General features: G+C 42.4%; 1 protein-coding gene across 2 annotated transcripts in view; it reads left to right on the top strand.

The window, feature by feature from the left end:
- Positions 1–926: 926 nt before the first annotated feature.
- The window catches only part of LOC120992759 (zonadhesin-like), a 135,079-nt gene continuing 115,660 nt past the window's right edge, over positions 927–20,345 (top strand). The window contains exons 1-4 of one of the 2 annotated variants that reach the window (XM_040421689.1): positions 927–1,034; positions 1,119–1,194; positions 3,548–3,583; positions 5,468–5,815. In XM_040421689.1, the coding sequence (XP_040277623.1) occupies positions 1,155–1,194; positions 3,548–3,583; positions 5,468–5,718 (327 nt within the window). In that variant the 5' untranslated portion in view covers positions 927–1,034; positions 1,119–1,154 and the 3' untranslated portion in view covers positions 5,719–5,815. Of the gene's footprint in view, positions 1,035–1,118; positions 1,195–3,547; positions 3,584–5,467; positions 5,816–20,345 lie in introns of those variants that run through there. The other variant, XM_040421688.1, reaches the window with a different exon arrangement.

Raw genomic sequence — 20,345 nt, 5'->3', positions numbered from 1 at the left:
ACACCAGAGGACTGCAGGGATAGTGCCCTTAGGTTTAGCACAAACCCTTTGGTTGATGCAGTGATTCCACACAGTGTACAGAATAACTACCATATTTATGAAGCACATGTACCACTGTTTCTAACACAGAACTCCAATAAAGTGAGCTACATAGAGGACAATTTTTTTATTGCAAGATTTTTTTGAAATTACATTGGGTCGCGTACTTATCTTACTAAGGGGCCCTATGAGATCTGTACACCCCTGCTGAACACCACTTACTAATTATGATAATTTCATAAATTTTCAAGATCACATTCTGCTGGCCTGGATATAAAGTCAGGACCCAGAACAGCAATGCCCTGGACCACAATGATACATACATTACAACACTGTCACTGGAGAAGGCATGTAAAAACTGGAAGAGCATAACCCCTAAGAGGGTTGTCTGGCTTGGACAAGCCCTTTTTCTTAGCAAGGTCTCCTAACTGATACCCGAATATTCTGCAGCTAGAACCCCCTGTGTTTAATAATAATTTGAGGTAAGCAATTATTTAATTTCTCTCCAAACACCACCCCAAAAGGACAAATGAAGCATTACATGACTGTGTTTGAAGTCAAAGGTCTGTTTGATACAATACACAGACGTGTCTGGTCCTCCAAAGACCTTCAGGCATGACATGTCTGGTCCTCCAAATACCATGTCGCTGTTCTTTGTGTTGTCTAATAGATGAGGGTCTTCAGCGTAAACGCTATTTACTCAAAATGCAATAAAGGATATTTGATACATTTTCTAAAGCAGACATCCCTGTAATCTTCAGAGGCAGCAGCATTGCACATTGATGAGATGTCACTTCCTGAAATTTATTAAGGATAGTAATTATCATAGAGGTTATAAAAATCAGCAAAATGTTAAGCAATATGCAAATATAACAAAATGAAATTACATAAGCGAATATATGTGCATCCGCCCAACCTGGCTCTTATAAATGTGGCTGCAGAAGGTCGGTCCACTCCAGCAGTCATCACAGGAGCTTTTTCCAGAGCCTGAACAGGTAAAGTAGAAGACAAGTGTCCTTTATTTACTTTACCATTGATCTGCATTATTTTAATGTCTTGTCTGTGTCTTCTGTTATCAGTGACTTGTGGTATCTTCAGCTTTTATCAGAAGAGACATGGGCTTCTTCAAATTATCTGCTGTCTTCTTGCTCTCACGTATGTATTTCAAACTCTCATGCATGTGATTTTATTTCATTGTTTAGATTCTGTAGAAGGCAAATAATGGGAAGGGTCTGCTTGCAAATGCTGTAGTCATCTATTTTTATTTTTCACAATATTCCATAAGGGAAGCCAAATTGAAGACACAATGAAGGATGTGTGTGCTTTATGGCTACTGTAAAGAATGAGAGTTCATAGAGATTAAAGTGTCCATGCACATTCTCAAGAAATATTAAAGGTGTAATACAGTAATTTCCTCAGACACCAGAAAATTGCAGAGGAGTTGCATTATCTGTATATACATTGTATAGTGCTACTATCAAGCATTATCCTGGCATCCAGCATTACAATCGAGCTGTTATTAGACCCCTTTCCCTGTGAACACTATCAGTTGAGACAAGATTAATTCAACAGAATCAGAATTTGACTAGAGATGAGTGAATCAATTTCTTTAGAATCTAAATTCGACCCAAATTTGGGAAAATTCTGATTCTGATTTGCTTATTCATTTTCCCAAAACCCCAAAGAAAGATTGCCTGGCCTATGAGAGTTCTCACACCTACTAGGCCCCCCATCCTCCCAGACCAAGACCTCTCACCTAGCTAGGCTAGTTCTCTCTGCTCTGCACTGATGAGGGGCAACTAACCTGAAACAGTTGTGTCCAGATGAGATCCAAGTTTTGCTTCAAGGCCTGTTAAAAAGATAAAATCCTGAGTTTTCCTTTTGGAAGGAAGCTAATTATCATTTTCCCAGAAACCCAGATACGCAATGCCTAGCCTGTACAACGCCTCGTACCAGCTAGGTACTCTCCATAAGGAGAATCTCTCTCTCCTTCTCATTTCCATACCTTTAAAAGTAGTTTTGATTCTGGATGAGTTGGAATGAAACTAATTTTAAGAAATTTGCTCATCCTTAAATTCGAACTGAAATCCAGAAATAATTTTAATTCTATAAGTGATTCAATATGAACTACAAATTTTCCTGGGAGATTTGAGCACAAATTAGATGGTTGATTCAGTCAAGTCAGACCTAAAATAAATTGACAGAAATGTTCTCATCTATAACGCTAATTGTAATAAGATCGTTGTGCTAACCCTGTCCTCTGTTGATATTAAGATGAGTGTCCTAGCTCTGACCTTTAATGATAAGATTTCTCAGGTGTCCCAGCTCTCTAATGATAATGGGATGGCCATGCTAACCTGACCCTGATAATGATAACCCATGATTGTGCCAACCCCACCCTATAGTTATAGGATGACTGTGCTAACCCTACTTTCCAATAAAAATTAGATAACTGTACTGACCCACAGGCTTAATCAGGGGTATACATAAAAATCATTGGGCCCCTTTGTAAGAATCTGAAATGGGCCCACATGTCCAGATGCGCCCAGTCGTTGATGTGTGTTTCTATGACCAGAGCAGAACAGCAAAGCGTCACTAGCTCCAGGGTACGGACTGGCCCACCAGAGTACCAGAGGTTGGTCCCAAGCTCTGGTGTGTCCAAGCTTTGAAAATAACTGGGACCCCTATAAAAACAGGACCTTTAAAGTGGTTGTCCGGTTTATTCATATTGGTGACCTATCCTCAGTATAGATCACCAATATCAGATCGGCGTGGAACCAACTGCAGGCACTCCAGCTAATCAGCCGTTTGAAGAGACGGCAGCAAACTGTACCAGCGCAGCCTTCCCTTCATTGTTTACCTGCTCACCATTGCAACCGCAACGGGGATCAGTGTAATTACACCTAAGCCATCCCATTCACTTTCAATGGGACGGCTCCTTCCTATACACTTTAATAGGAACAAGCCGACCCATAGAAGTGAATGGGATGGCTTACTTCTATTACAGGAGGAATAAGGAAACAGACTGGGCAGGGAGGAGAGGAGTGCTCAGAAGAATTCAAGCAAGATGGTAACACCTGTGTCTGCCTCTGACTGCGGCTGAAGGAAGGGAGTTTACATTTCCTTACACAAAGATATTGGAGAGCAGATTACAACTATTAATATTTCTACAACACCTACCTTCTGATAAGCATGTTTGTGGGCAGGTGATAGAACTTGCTTTAATCTTAAGGGAACCTATCACATCAAGCATGCAGTCCAGTCTGCCCGCAGCATGGTATCCAGCAGGAGGAGCTGAGCAGATTAACATATATGTCATTATTGTTTGAAATTTCTGCCCTTTGACTGGTTCCCTTTGCAGTGTCTCAGTCCGTCAGTACCAGAGCCCAGAACCCTTTCCCATTCGGTTCCAGCTCATGTAGCAAATAGAAAAAATCGATAAGAAACATTGCCAAATTTTGTTTCAGAAAAGACAAATTGTAACATTTTTATTATTTTGTTTCCATAGTCTTGCTGTGGGAGGTGCACGGTAACAGCGAGCCAAGTAAGTAGAACAGGACATATATCGTTAAGTATGTGAATTTAAAAGAAAAATGTAGGAGATTAATAAGAATAATATGGTGACAGGTCCATGCCTCATTCATTTTTCACAAATGCAATGTTTTGGATACGAGGGGAAAAAAAATTATGGGGTATGACAATGCCGACTGCCTTGCTGAATAACCTCTCTGACAGTACTCTCGAGACTGAACAAGACATAATTTTATCTCCTTTTTACAGATTTTATTAAGCCCTTTGTAATCTTCTGTCCCCTCAGATTTGTATTTTTTTTTAAAGCCCTTTTTTTGGTGAATGCCATAGGAAAAAAAAAATTACGTTACACCTCATTGGGCAGAATGGATGGGCCAAATGGTTCTTATCTGCCGTCACATTCTATGTTTCACATCCCATAAAGCATAAAATCAATCGATGAATGGTCGGAATTGGTAAGTTCCATCTATCTACCAGATCTCTCTGCCCTATACGCTGCCACCTGCTGGTGAACCGGGCATATAACATGCAATACAACAAATAGCAGTTACATAGCAATAATAGAAATGCACAGTGCAAAGGACCTGGAATAAATGCACAGATGACATTGTGGTTAGCCCATTAGAGACAGTAGCCGGGTGTAGGAATGGCAATACCACTCAAGGGTATTACACTTGGTATCGTTCTTAGCCCCATCGAAACTAAGAAAAAAAAGGTTTGGCTCCTGTACAAAAAGAGCACTTTCCAAACTATATGTGAAACAGCACAAACCCTGAAATGCACACAATAAACTAACTCACCCTGTCCTGTCCCTACAGCTAAAAACCTATCCAGTAATTAAATCTACATAACTAAATCTATCTTCCCGGTCCCTAACATTGTCACTCTTATGGCCCATTTACAGTCACCAACTTAGAGAGCAATTATCGAGAAGGAACATTTTCCGTCAATAACTGCTCGTCAGAAGAGGTGAGAGCTACACTTAACATGCAGCAATCTCCTCCACTGTATGAGGAGAGGTGATCACTGCTGCCATCGCTCAACCCCATAAAATTCATTGTTTGTGGGCAGCAGATCTAGGGTTACACAGCACTGACCAGGATGACTTAAATACTGATTTCATGCAATGGAAACCTTTTTGGTTCTTTCATGGGTGATCGGCACCACCTTTACAATGGTTGATTATCGGGAATGAGCAAGTTCACTTCCTATAATCTGCTTGATAATGGTCCCCGCATAATTAAGACTCCTAACTGTCTATCTTGTGTGTCTACTGTAAGTGCTGTGTCTACGACAGACTTGACATCAGCGGCTGAGACCAGAGTGGTGTCTCTCCTTGGGACCTTACATAGAGCAGTCAATATCCTCCCTCCTGATTGGCTGCAAGGCATTATTGTCAAGCCTGCAAGCGGTGGGTCCTGCCAGGGTCATGTGGTCCTCAGTCTTCATCTTCCCTGCGTTTCCCCTCACAGATGTACTGAATTTAAAATGAGAAATTGCGGGCGCTGCTCACGGGATTTGTATTCAAATTCAACTTTGCTATTAGAATTTTACCAAACTTCAAAATGAATTTGGTTCGATTAGAAGTGATTCACTCATCTGATTGGTTGTTGATATAATCATTATTTTTAGTATTCTTCTTAATTTCTACATAATGTTATTCTTTTATTATTTTCATTATTAGATATTATTACTATGTCATATTATTATTATCATTCTTATTATATACTATTCTTCTGCTTATTATTATAATATTATTATATTAGAATTATTTTTCTCTTATAATTATTACCATTATTATTATTATTATTATTCCATTTTTCTTTTAAATTGTTTGTCTATAAGCTCATGGTAAGATAAAACCAGTTAACTCCCAGTTCATTTCCCTCTCGTCCAGTTTTGTGTCCTCCGAACAGCTCTCCTGGAGCCGTTTCACCGTGTGCAAAGACCTGCGCCAACTTACATGATCCTCCTGTAAGATTTTGCACTTTGATGCCAATTCAATCCTGTAAATGTCACGACGGATTCCTGGCTCAGACCGATACTTCTGGGAAAACTGTAAAGTGCGTCAAACCAAAAGACTGCAAAGTCCCCTGTGGTCCCAACCAGCACTTGACCCTGCTTATACGACTGCCAACCAACATGTGAACATCCAAATGGCCAAGCCTGTCCCAAAGTCTGTGTTGGAGGATGTGTCTGTGATAAGGGATATGTTCAATTGGGAAAAAAGTGTATAAAGCCAACAGAATGTAAAAAAAATTAACTCAACCCCATCATTCTGCAGCCAGTATTAGGCTCTGAGAATCAATGGAATTCTATATGTTTAAATGTGTATAGCAGATGAAGCAGAGCTGAACGTGCTATTAAGCTTTTTCTTCCATCCACTGTGATACTGTAAAAATACCTGTAGTTCTATGGAAAATCCACATCATAGTATCATCAGCAGTTAGCAGGTTGAGCTCTGCTAGATTCCTGAATGTTCATCCTCCATCGTATCGCTGCTTTGCTTCTGTAAAGGCAATAACTGGATGTATTCGATCCCAGTCAGTGTGCGCATTTAATGCCGCTATAGCTCATCTTCCTGATACAATGTTACAATAAAAGTCACCTTTAAGGAATGAAGCCGGATGTTGTTTCTAACCGATATTGAAAGAGAATTTCTCATTTCACAGTATTTCCATAAAGGAGAGATGTTGTTTAACCTCTTCTCGAATTCTGCTGTACATGTGCAGCAAATATCAGGTCTTTAACCACTGAATGGTTAAAGACCTGGAAGGTCCGGTCAGAGATCGCAGCCGGGCGCTAATCGGTGCTAAGCTGCGGTGCTGGGGGCCCGCTGTCAGCAGGGCGCCCCGTAAGAAGGCACGGCCGTTCCTGGGGTGTAATCTGAGTGATCCCTGTGGATTCAGCTAAGGCGACTTTTGCACTGGCGTTTCTGGGTCCGCTTGTGAGATCCGTTTCAGGGCTGTGACAAGCGGCCCCAAAACGGATCAGTTCAGCCCCAATGCACTCTGAATGGATAAGGATCCGTTCAGAATGCATCAGTTTGGCTGCGTTTGGTCTCCGTTCCGCTTTTGAGGCGGCCACCAAAACACAGCTTGCAGCATTTTGGTGTCCGCCTGACGATGCGGAGCCAAACGGATCCGTCCTGACTTATAATGTAAGTCAATGGGGACGGATCCGTTTTCACTGACACAATATGGTGCAATTGAAAACGGATCCGTCCCCCATTGACTTTCAATGTAAGTCAGGACGAATCCGTTTTGACTTAGACTTAATAATGCAAACGGATCCGTTCCGAACGGGTACAAGAGTTTGCATTATCGGTGCGGATCCGTCTGTGCAGATACAAGATGGATCCGCCCTAAACGCGAGTGTGAAAGTAGCCTTAGGAAGCGATGTGCCGCATCCTGTCCCAGCCGGAGACTGCAGGCGCTGCACGGAGGCTCTACGGCGTTATATACTGCTGTATTTCCCCTATAACTGGAGCTACTATGTCAGCCCCAGTTACAGGAGAAATAAAATTAAAAAGTGAAGTTAAATGTCCCCCAGAGATCTAGACTGACCTCATGGGGGAAACAAAGTGTAACAAAAAAAATAATATAATAAATAAATAAAAGCTTCACATGTAAAAAAAAATAATAATAATAATTCCCCTATTTAGGGCGGGTTTTCACTAGCGTTATAAATTCCTTTAGAGGGTTCCATTATAACAGTTATAACGGAATTTTAGGACGGAAAGCAGAACGGAAGCTTTTAAGAGGCATTCTGTTTTGCTCCGTCCGAATACATGTCTATGGGCGCACAAATAACGGTTCGGTTGTGTTCCGTTATACATGCCGGAAAAAATAGTTCTGTCGATAGGATTTTTTTTCCCCCCCGTCATGTATAACGGAAACAAACGGAACCGTTATTTGTGCCCCCATAGACATGTATTAGGATGGAGCAAAATGGAAGGACAATTACAGGCTTTCGTTTTGCATTCCGTCCTAAAATTCTGTTATATTCCGTTATAACTCTGTTACCGTATAATGGAACCTATAACAGAATTCCGTAACGCCAAGTCATTGAAACATTTAAAAAAAATCGATTTAAAAAAAATATAGACATATTTGGTATTGCTGCGTCCATCATGACCGGCACTATAAAAATACCACATGATCTACCTCATCTGGTGAACGCCATAGAAAAAAAAATAAACATTACACCTCACATCCCATAAACATAATGTCAATCGATCAAATGGTCGGAATGGTAAGTTCCATTCTATCTAAGATCTCTCTGCCATATACGCTGCCACTTGCTGGTGAACCGGGCATATAACATGCAATACAACAAATAACATAATAAGGGTACTTTCACACTTGCGTTGTCGGATTCCGGCAAGCAGTTCCGTCTTAATCTGTATGCAAACGGACAGCATTTGTAGACGGATCCGGATGCGGATCCGTCTCACAAATGCATTGCAATATCGGATCCGTCTCTCTCCGGTTGTCATCTGGAAAAACGGATTTGCCAGAACACTTGCGGCCGGATCCGGCATTAATGCATTTCAATTAAAATAATGCAGAATCCGGCATTCCGGCAAGTGTTCCGGAATTTTGGATGGAGACAAAACTGCAGCATGCTACGGTATTTTCTCCGTCCAAAAAACGTTCAGTGACTGAACTGAAGACATCCTGATGCATACTGAACAGATTGCTCTCCATTCAGAATGCATTAGGATAAAACTGATCCGTTTTTTTTCCGGTATTGAGCCCCATAGGACGGAACTCAATACCGGAAAACTTTGCCGCAAGTGTGAAAGTACCCTTAAATAGCAATAATAGAAATGCACAGTGCAAAGGACCTTGAATAAATGCACAGATGACATTATGGTTAGCCCATTAGAGACAGTAGCCGGGTGTAGGAATGGTAATACCACTCTGGTGTATTACACTTGGTAACGTTCTTAGCCCCACTGAACTGAATGGGGCTGAGCTGCAATACCAAGCATAGCCACTACACAATGTACGGCGCTGTGCTTCGGGAACTGCAAGAAGGTCGCGGTGCTTACATGAGCGCTGGTGCCCTCTCAAACAGCTGATTGGTGGGGGTCCTGGGTTTCGGACCCCCACTGAACAGACACTGATGATGACCTATCCTGAGGATAGGTCATCAGAATCAAAGTCTTGGAAAACCCCTTTATTTATGTGATCTATTAGCATAATAGTCAAGCTGAACACAATGCTCTCCGACTGTACTTTGTAACTATCTGGCTCCATGGTGCTGCGCTTCTAGTCACCGCTTGTTGGGCATATTGCCAGTTGTGCGGCTTTGCTTCTTGCATCACAGGTACTGTTTTTTGAAGCACTAAGGAAGTTTTTTTTATAATGCATGAGTTAATACTGCATTGATTATTTGTTTGAAACCATAGCATTGTCATATGTATTAATACACAGTGATACACAGGTATATTTGGCAGTCTATGGGTTTAATTCCGCATATGAATCCACCTTTCTTTCTTTCTTTTTTTTATTATCATACATAGCACTTTATTCACTATTCATTTCCTGTTTTTGGAATGTCATTATTATTATTATTATTATTATTATTATTATTATTATTATTATTATTATTATTTGATGTGTGCTCATAGAACATATCCTTACTGCTGAGGGGGAAGTCTACTACATAAATCATAAAAACAAGTCCACATCATGGCTAGACCCACGTTTTGGATCCACCATTCATAGGTGGTATCACAGCTTATCTACTCTCCTCTTATCGCCTCCTCCCACATTCGACTCCAAGATTTCTCCCGTGCATCCCCCATACTCTGGAACTCGCTAACCCAACATATCAGACTCTCACCTACATTGGAATCCTTCAAAAGAAACCTGAAAACCCAGCTCTTCAGACAAACCTACAACCAGTGACCCTGCTGCCTCTATACCGCCACGACCAACTTCACCCGCACTTACCGTGTCCTTCTCCCATACCATGTAGATTGTAAGCCCTCACGGGCAGGGCCCTCTCTCCTTCTGTACCAGTCTGTAACTCGTCTTGTTTATGATTTGTGCAATTATCTGTATTATGTATGTATACCCCTTATCATATGTACAGCGCTATGGAATGAATGGCGCTTTAATAATAAATAATAATAAATAATAATAATATGCAATGTCTGGCCTATAACATTGCATCAACACTGCATTTGTTTGCGCGCAACTACGGTACACACGTATAGAGTTGAGCGGACACCTGGATGTTCGGGTTCGGCCGAACTTCACAAAAAAGTTCGAGTTCGGGACCCGAACTTGACCCGAACTTGACCCCGAACCCTATTGAAATCAATGAGGATCCGAACTTTTGAGCACTAAAATGGCTTTAAAAATGTCATGGAAAGGGCTAGAGGGCTGCAAATGGCATCAAAATGTGGTTAAGAGCATGGCAAATGCTCTGCAAACAAATGTGGATAGGGAAATGACTTAAAATAACATAAAATATGTAAAAAAAAAAAATGAATAATTTTGATCTAGGAGGATAAGGTCCATATGGAGTAGGAGGTTGAGGAGGCGGTGGACCTGGCAGTGTAGGTGAAAGCGGCGGTGGAGGAGGAAGAGGTAGCCTACACTGCTTTTTGGTTTTTAAATTAATTTTTATTTTATTAACCCCCTTAAGGACTTAGGACGTTACCGGTACGGCATGGGTCCCGAATCCTTAAGGACTCATGACGTACCGTACATCATGGCTTTAATTCACGATCTCAGCGCCGCGGGGGTTAATTGGAACTGGATGCCGGCTGAAATCATTCAGCCGGCATCCCGTAACAACGCAGGGGGGGTCATTTGACCCCCCCGTATCGACGATCGCAGAAAACCGCAGGTCAATTCAGACCTGCGGTTTTCTGCGTTTCCGGTCCATTCGGGTCTCCCGGTGACCCAATGAACCGGAAAAAGACTGCGATCGGTGGCGTGATTACACACCACCAATCGCAGTACGAAGATTTGGAGAGGCGGGTGCTGGCCCTGGTGCTGAACACTGCTGTCCAGGGTGCTGATTGGTGCAGGGGAGAGAGGCGCGAGATTCAAACTTCCTGCGCTCCTCTCTCCCCTCCTCTTCCTGTCCAGCACCCTCACCGTGCAGCACCGTTCAGCACCATCTCCTGCGTCCCCCTAATCGTTATCCATCACCCTCCTGCACCCATCGCCACCCAGGTAGGTTAGGTCAGTGAGGAGAGGCACCGTTAGGAAGGGAAAGAAGGAAAAGTTAGTTAGGAAAAAAAATAAAAACTTTTACACTAAACTTTCTTTGATCCATCTATCAGACCCCAGACCTCATCCTGCCACTTGCACCCCCCACCCCTTCCACCTCGTGCTGCATATGGGTCTAGTCCAAAAACCCAGTGTCAGGCAATACTGGAGTGGGGACGTCCTATACCAGACCCCACTGTACAGTATGGCCATGACACGTCCCCGGTTTGAGGCCATCCGGAAATGTCTGCATTATTCCGATAATGCAGCATGTCCACCTCGAGGTGATCCTGCCTATGACCGGCTGTATAAGATACGGCCGGTCATCGATCACTTTGGGGCCAAATTTGAACAGGCCTACGTACCTGGAAGGGAGGTCGCGGTTGATGAGTCTCTCGTTGCGTTCAAGGGGAGACTCAGTTTCCGCCAATATATTCCCACAAAGCGGGCGAGGTATGGCGTGAAGCTATACAAAATTTGTGAGAGTACCTCAGGGTACACTTACAAATTTTGTGTGTACGAGGGGCGAGATTCCCGTATTCAACCCCCAGAATGTCCCCCCACTCTGGGTGTTAGCGGAAAACTCGTGTGGGACCTTATGTACCCACTGCTGGATAAGGGTTACCACCTGTACGTGGATAACTTTTATAACAGCATTCCCTTGTTCAGGTCCCTTGCCGCCAGATCCACGTTCGCTTGTGGGACCGTGCGGAAAAATCAACACGGCCTCCCTGCCTACCCCCTCCAGGTACCTATCCCCAGGGGTGAGACCGTGCGCTTACCAGTGGAAACTGTTGCTGGTCAGGTATAAGGACAAAAGGGTGTCTTTATGCTGTCCACAATCCACGGTAACAGCACCACCCCTGTCCCTGTGCGAAGTACCGCGGCAACGGTCCTCAAGCCCGATTGTATCGTCGACTACAGTCGGTATATTGGAGGAGTTGATCTCTCTGATTAAGTCCTCAAGCCATATAATGCCATGCGCAAAACCTGGGCATGGTACAAAAAAGTTGCGGTCTACTTGGTACAGGTTGCATGTACAACTCTTTTGTACTATCCCGAAGCGCTGGCAACACAGGGACATTCCTCCAGTTCTATGAGGCAGTCCTCAAAGACCTGATCTTTTCGGACCGGGAAAGAGCAGGCCGGAGTACCTTGGGAATTGGAGGCGCCCGGATCGTCCCTGGCCAACACTTTCCAGGTGTGGTTCCCCATACTGGAAAGAAGGGACGAAACCCAAAAAAAACAGTGTTGTCACAAGAGGGGGATACGAGGACACCACCACTCAGTGTGACACGTGCCCCGATCATACGGGCCTCTGCGTTATCGATTGCTTCAGGGAGTATCACACTTCCATGGAGTACTAAATTTTATAATCCCCAACAGTCCACTAGAGAACATAAAAAACTATGGCTCACAGACTTTGGAGACACGGAAACAATTTTCCCCCAACAAAAAAATATTTGTTTTAGAGCAGGCATCCTCAAACTGCGGCCCTCCAGATGTTGTAAAACTATAACTCCCAGCATGCCCAGACAACCTACAGCTATCAGCAGGGCATGGTGGGAATTGTAGTTTTACTGGAGGCTGCAGTTTTAGATGCCTGCTTAGTGTCTCCAAAGTCTGAGAGCCATACATATTGGGCATCGTCGCGTGCGTAAAAGTCGTCGCTATAAAAATAACTTTTGACCAAACGCCTCGATGAACGGTGTTAAAAATATAAAATAAGAACGGTGCCAAAACACCCATTTTTGGGCAAAATTTCCATTTGAATCCTTTTTGCCGGTAATAAAGCAAGGGTTAATAGCCAAACAAAACTCAATATTTATGGCCCTGATTCTGTAGTTTGCAGAAACACCCCATATGTGGTCATAAATGGCTATATAGCCGCACGGCAGGGCATAGAACGAAGGGAACTCCATACGCTTTCTGGAAGGCAGATTTTGATGGACTGGTTTATTTACACCATGTCCCATTAGAAGCCCCCCCTGATGTAGCCTAGACTAGAAACTACAAAAAAGTGACCCCATCTAAGAAACTACACCCCTCAAGGTATTCAAAAGTTACTTTACAAACTATGTTAACCCTTTCGGTGTTCCACAAAACTAAATAGCGAATGTAGAAACAACTTTAGATTTTTTTTTTTTGTTACATTGCCTCAAAAAAGAGTAATATAGAGCAACCAAAAATCATATTTACCCTAAAATAGTCCCAAAACAACAACCACCTTATCCCGTAGTTTACTAGATGGGGTCACTTTTATGGAGTTTTCTACTCAGAAGGGGTGCATCAGGGGGCTTGAAAGGGTACATGGTGTAAATAAACCAGTCCAGCAAATCTGCCTTCCAAAAACCATATGACGTTCCCCTTCTTCTATGTCCTGCCGTTTAGCCAAATGGTAGTTTATGACCACATATGGGGTGTTTCTGCAAACTACAGAATCAGGGCAACCCATTTTGAGTTTTGTTTGGCTGTTAACCCAATTTTTTCCAGTAATAAAGTAAGGGTTAAAATGGAAAATTTTCCAAAAAATAGAAATTTCAAAATTGTTTCTCCATCTGCCATTAACTCTTGTGGAACACCTAAAGGGTTAACAAAGTTTGTAAACCCAGTTTTGAATACCTTGAGAGGTGTACTTTCTTAGATGGAGTCACTTTTTTGAAATTTCTATTCTATTGGTGCAACAGGGGGCTTGAAATGGGACATGGTATAAACAAAACCAGTCCTGCAAAATCTGCTTTCCAAAACCCATATGGTGTTCCCCTCCTTCTATGTGCTCCCGTTCGGCCAAACAGTAGTTTACGACCACATATGGGGTGCTTTTGCAAACTACAGAATCAGTGCAACCTATTTAGAGTTTTGTTTGGCAGTTAACCCCTTGTTTTACTCCTGGAAAAATTGATTATATTGAAAATTTCCAATAAATAGAATTTCGAAATTGTTTCTTCATCTGCCAATAACTCTTGTGGAACACCTAAAGGGTTAACAAAGTTTGTAACCCCAGTTTTGAATACCTTGAGGGGTGTACTTTGTTAGATGGAGTCACTTTTTTGAAATTTCTATTCTAGGGGTGCAACAGGGGGCTTCAAATGGGACATGGTATAAACAAAACCAGTCCTGCAAAATCTGCTTTCCAAAACCCATATGGCGTTCCCCTCCTTCGATGTGCTCCCGTTTGGCCAAACAGTAGTTTACGACCACATATGGGGTGCTTTTGTAAACTATAGAATGAGGGCAACCCATTTTGAGTTTTGTTTGACAGTTAACCCCTGTTTTACTCCTGGAAAAAAATTATTATATTGGAAAATTTTCCAAAAAATAGAAATTTAAAAATTGTTTCTCCATCTGCCAATAACTCTTCTGGAACACCTAAAGGGTTAACAAAGTTTGTAAACCCAGTTTTGAATACCTTGAGGGGTGTACTTTCTTAGATGGAGTCACTTTTTTGAAATTTCTATTCTAGGGGTGCAACAGGGGGCTTCAAACGGGACATGGTATAAACAAAACCAGTCCTGCAAAATCTGCCTTCCAAAATCCATATGGTTTTCCCCTCTTATTGGTTAAAGATTGTGGTATATTGTCTTATAATCAATGGGTGACACCTAGTGGTAAAAGAATTGATTACAAGTGTTCACAACAATTCACCTCATTATGCCACTAAGGTTTTCTGGGTTTAGCTGATCAGTTGTCTATATTTCCCATAACAGCTAGCTCAAGCGGGGACTCGGTCCACCACGGTAGACCCACTCCAAGATCAAATGTCTCGCACATGGAGACTCTACGTTAATTGTTATATCGTAACTAACTGTTACTACTTTTTTTCTTCCTTTTTTTTGCTATAGGTCCTCCATCCTTTACCCTCCTTCTTTCCTCCCCCCCTCCTATTGTTGCACGCATTATTGGTACTGGACTAAGGTAGGGTTGAAGGTTCACTACCTACATATAAATGTGTATGGCTAGCTTACAGATATGCACGTACAATGTTAGGGGATTAAATGCACCCTCTAAAAGGAGCCAAGTATGTCATTTTTTGCATAAAATGAGGGTACAGGTGGCCCTGTTACAGGAAACCCATTTTCGCTCAAACCACATCCCTAAGCTGTCTCATTTGCTGTATAGCCAATGGTTTCATAGCACTTCCCTGTCCGCTGCCACCAAGGGAGTCAGCATTGCTATCCATAAAAACACTCAGTTTATTCTTCAAGACACTTTGGTGGACACGGACGGGAGATATGTATTTGTGAAGGGATTGATTGGTCCCCAATTATTCACTTTCTGTAATATATATATACCTAACACTGCACAAACGACATGGTTCCTAGATAACATGAAAAAACTTGAGAATTTTGCTGAGGGCACTGTCATTCTCGGCGGTGACTTTAATGTCGCACTAGTTCCCAGCCTTGACTCTTCCACCGGATCTTCATCCATGTCAAGAATATCGCTTAGTAAGATACAGAAAGCACTTACTCAACAGGGCCTGATAGACGTCTGGAGAATAATGCATGCTAATGAGAAAGACTACTCCTATTTTTCTTCCGCTCACCTCTCTTTTCAGAGGTTAGATTATATCTTCCTTAGTATGCAAGCACTCCAATACTGCACCTCGTCCAAGATTGGGAATATTCTTCTGTCAGATCATGCCCCAGTTTTCCTCACTTGTTCTATCCCTAACATGCCCAAAACGGAATATAGTTGGAGGTTAAATGAAACATTACTGAATAGCTCCAGTATTCCAAAACTAGCAGATCTGATAGAGGAATATTTCTCCTTGAATGAATCAGCAGACATATCCCAAGCGGTATTATGGGATGCCCATAAATCTGTTATAAGGGGTCACTTGATTGCCTTAGGAGCCCATGTAAAAAAAACAGAAACTAAAGAGAATAGAGGAACTCACATTAGCTATTTCCAGATTGGAGTCACAACATAGGCGTACATTAAAAGAGGACACTTTGGCACACCTGGACACCCTAAGATCAGAATTAAAAAATATATTGAATGCCAACACTGCAAAGCTGTTCCTGTCCACTCAATATAAATATTATGCGCATGGAAATAAGGCCACAAAAGTCCTCATGTCTCAAATTAAAAAACGAAAAATGAAGTCCTATATTTCCCGTATAAAATCCCAGAACTCGCAGGAAGTCTATAAAACGGAATTGATTGCTGAACAGTTCTGTAACTACTATAGTCAGCTATATAACTTACAAGCTAATCCAACCTCGTCCCAAATTAATGAGAAAAAACTACTCATTCAAAACTGGCTAGATACTCTTAAACTCCCTACTTTAAATACAGAACAAGCCACAAAACTATCCTCCCCTTACTCTCTAGCTGAATTGAACATGGCCCTAAAGAATTCTCCATTGAACAAGAGTCCTGGACCTGACGGCCTTTCCGTTTTTTACTACTCTTCTTTTAAGGAAGTCTTACTGCCGCGGCCTATTGGCTGTTTGCAACGAAGCAGGAGAGGGAAACCATTCACCAGAGATATGTTGTCTGCACAAATATCCATCATCCCTAAACCTAACAAGGACCACTCTCTTTGCTCCAATTACAGGCCAATTTCGCTCCTCAATAATGACCTGAAATTGTATGCAAAAATGCTTGCCAACAGATTAAAACTCTATCTACCGGATCTTATTTTGGCTGAACAAGTGGGTTTTATACCTGGAAGGGAAGGGAAAAACAACATAATCAGGGTCATAAATCTTATACAACTAGCTACCAAATCCAATTCTCCATTGGTTATCTTAAGTATGGACGCTGAGAAGCGTTTGACAGAGTGGATTGGCTCTTTATGACTCAAACATTGTCAAAATTTGGAATCCCAGATACATTCATACATGGGGTTATGGCAATGTACTATAATCCTACAGCGCGTATCCTGGTGAATGGTACCCTATCTCCTGTATTCACAATCTCAAACGGCACACGCCAAGGATGCCCCCTCTCTCCCTTACTGTTTGTTCTGGTTATAGAAACACTTCTTCAATCATTCAGACAAAATGTTGAAATAGAAGGCATGAAAGTGGGGTCAGTTAACCACCAATCAGCTGCCTTTGCAGATGATGTACTCCTACTTATCACTAATCCAATCCGTGCTTTTCCAGCAATTATGTCTACTCTTAAGACTTACTATTCATTATCCAATTTTTCTGTGAACTTATCTAAATCCACAGTTCTAAATGTGACCCTGAAGGCGAAAACTATGGCCTCTTTACAAAAAACCACCCCCTTTCAGTGGACTAATGAATCTATAGTTTTCTTAGGGATAACTTTGACCCCGGACTTGTCAAACCTATTTTGGGACAATTTCCAGCCACTGCCAAAACATCTAGAGGATCTGTTGGGTTCCTGGGATATTCCATTTATTTCATGGTTCGGACGAAGAACGCTGATTAAAACAATACTCCTACCCTCAGTTCTTTACTATCTGCAAGCATTGCCGATCCCAATCCCAAAGGCTTATTTTGTTAAAATGCAGGGAATCTTATCTAAATTCCTATGGGGTGGTAGGAGATCTAGGTTACCTCTCACTCTTATGGTGCAACACCCTAGAAATAGGGGGCTTGGTATTCCAGATCTATATACCTACCATAAGGCAGTAATTGCACTTAGATGCCTGGAATGGTTGAGACCCTACCCAGAACGGTTAGACCTAACAACAGAAGATAATATGTTAAATCTCCCACTTCACTCCCTTATTTTCTTGGACCAATCCCCAAAACATGCTAAAATACAAACATACAACAGCATCACTAAGTATGCTTTGAATATGTGGAAAGAATCTAAATGGAAAAAGCATCTATTAACTAATTATCTCGATCTGATGCAGGTTCGAGATGTACTTTGCCACTTTTCAACCCAGTTCTGGGAAACCATATCAGACAGAGCCAAAGCTATTACCACTTCAGTTTTATTGCTATGCCCAGAGAATGATGTCCCAACTCTCGAAGATCTGGAAAACACCCTAAGGTAGCAAGCCTTTCAACTTTCCAAAAAGCTCATTTTATTCATTCTATGAAATACCACCTTAAAAATCTTAGTGTACCTTTAGAAAAATCAGTTTTTGAAAAAATGGCTATGCAAATAAAAGACTCAAAGGGTAAGGTATCTAAATTATATAGCCTTCTATTGACCCTATCACGCCCAGAAAAGTTGTCTTTCATGTCAAAATGGGAGAATGAGTTAAATATCCAGTTTTCAGCGAAAGAAATACAAAGTGTTTTGAATACTCCTAATGGGGTGTCCAGGTGTGTCAAACTACAGGAGAATAGCTATAAGGTACTCACTCAATGGTACTATACGCCACAAAAAATTAACCGCATGTTCCCTGAATGCAGCCCAAATTGTTGGAGATGTGAACAGGACGTAGGCACCCACAGCCATATATGGTGGAGTTGCACCAAAATTGCTTCCTATTGGCGTGAGATATGTAAGGGCTTGTATGAGATCTGTAAGATGCCGTTTCCAGCCTCTCCGAAAGTGTGTCTCTTTGGGGTGTTCGGGGATCTCAGGTGCCCTAGAGACTCGCAAAGGTTGATTTAGATTCTATTGGCAGCTTCCAGAATACTCATCGCAGTTTACTGGAAAAAGACTGAGATACCCCCAATAAAACAATGGATTAATAGATGCGATCAATTGTACCGCCTTGAGCAGATAGCTGTCACGGCCACGGTTATGGTCGTGACTCCTTGGGAGTCGCATACAGTTGCCCGCGGTTTTGGTTGTTGTTTCAACCGCAGCTGAGGCATTTTGTAGTTGGCCTCGGTGCGGTTGCCGCGGACAACAGCCTTGTGTGCGGTTCCCGGGGAGTTGTTGTGGATGCACGTTTGTATGTCTGGTGTGCACTGTGTTTTATGTTTGTGTGCGCATGGACATCATTCCACTCACTGTGGTTGCCCGTGGCAACGTTTGGTTGTATGTGTACATGTGGTGGCAGTGTCCCGGCCTTCGGGCTGACTCCCAGGACACGCTTGCCACCCATGTCGTTGCCTGCGGCAACAGCCACAGTGTGTTTGTGGTTTGGACACTTCTACTTTAAGTGTGTGTTTCCCTTCCCTGGTGCTGGAAGGGTTAACTCCCTTCCCAGTGTGTGTGATGTCACTGGGTGTGTCTGACCGTTGGGTGTCGCCTCTTGGGCCTATATAACCTCTCTCTGTGGCAGGGCTCAGGAGGTTGCTTCAGCATGCTTGCTGATAGCAGCCTCCTGTGTTTTTCCATCTGCCTGTGAGAGCCACCACTGTGGTCATAGATTTAGATTTAAGTTTATGTTTAAGCTAATATATGTCCTTGGTGTCTGAAGATGTGTTTGCTCTTATGTTGTTTTATTGCACCTGTGGTCCTGGGTTCCCGTGTGTTGTGTGTTTGTGTGCTGAGTCCTGCTGTCTGTGGGCAGTACATCCACATGGGTTCCAGGCTTTGCTGTCTGTGGTAGGTCTCTGTTATGTTTGTGATTAGTACCTGCCATTGCCACAGGTTGCACTTGTTCCCCTTGCTTGCAGCTTGGCCAGTGAGACTCCTGTTCCTCCGGATCCAGAAGGAACAGGATGTCTTACTCTGACTCCTAGCCTAGGGACCGGCGGAGGGCGAGTAGGGATCCGAGGTTCCTGCGCATGGGTCCTCCTACCTTCAAGGTCGGCCCATGCAGGTAGGAGTTAGGGTCAGGTTAGGGACGCTGTTAGGAGGTGACCTGCTCCTTAATCCTGTTCGTCCTGGTCAAGCAGCGACCATCTTCCTTTCGGCACACGGCTGAGGGTTTCCCCCACCCTCAGCCGTGACAATAGCTCACTGGGAAGCCCGAACACCACATAGATTTGAGTCAATTTGGAAGCCTTGGAAAATTTTTTGAGGTTTCTCAAACTGATTACATAGCATTACGGTTGGTAAACATCAAAAGTATTATTGCATTATTGCACTATTTTGCTGAACAAGTCCTACCATTCAGCAACATCACGGATGCTTCCTTCCCCCCCCCCACCCTCTCTTCCCTCAGACTCTCCTACCCCTTCCTCTTTTTTTTGTTTGTTATTCTGCGATTTGTTTGCTCTCTTTTGATTGTACTGTATCAGAAGAATTCTTTTATTGGCGCCCTTGTAGGGCTAACAAAGAATGTACGTCCTAATTGTTGTAAAAACAATAAAAATAATTTTAAAACAAACAAAACCCATATGGTGTTCCCCTCCTTCTATGTGCTCCCGTTTGACCAAACAGTAGTTTACGACCACATATGGGGTGTTTTTGCAAACTACAGAATCAGGGCAACCCATTTTGAGTTTTGTTTGGCAGTTAACCCTTGTTTTACTCCTGGAAAAAATTGATTATATTGGAAAATCTTCCAGAAAATTGAAATTTCAAAATTGTTTCTCAATCTGCCATTAACTCTTGTGGAAGACCTAAAGGGTTAATAAAGTTTGAAAAAACAGTTTTGAATACCTTGAGGGAGGTTTCTATTATCTAAGCCGCACAATATGACTTCAAACCTGAACTGGTCCATAAAAAGTGTGATTTTGAAGATTTCTGAAAAATTTCAAA

The sequence above is a fragment of the Bufo bufo genome, chromosome 1, assembly GCF_905171765.1.
Source record: "Bufo bufo chromosome 1, aBufBuf1.1, whole genome shotgun sequence".
Taxonomy (NCBI): Eukaryota; Metazoa; Chordata; class Amphibia; order Anura; family Bufonidae; genus Bufo; species Bufo bufo.
This window is presented reverse-complemented; position numbering and strand designations above follow the sequence as displayed.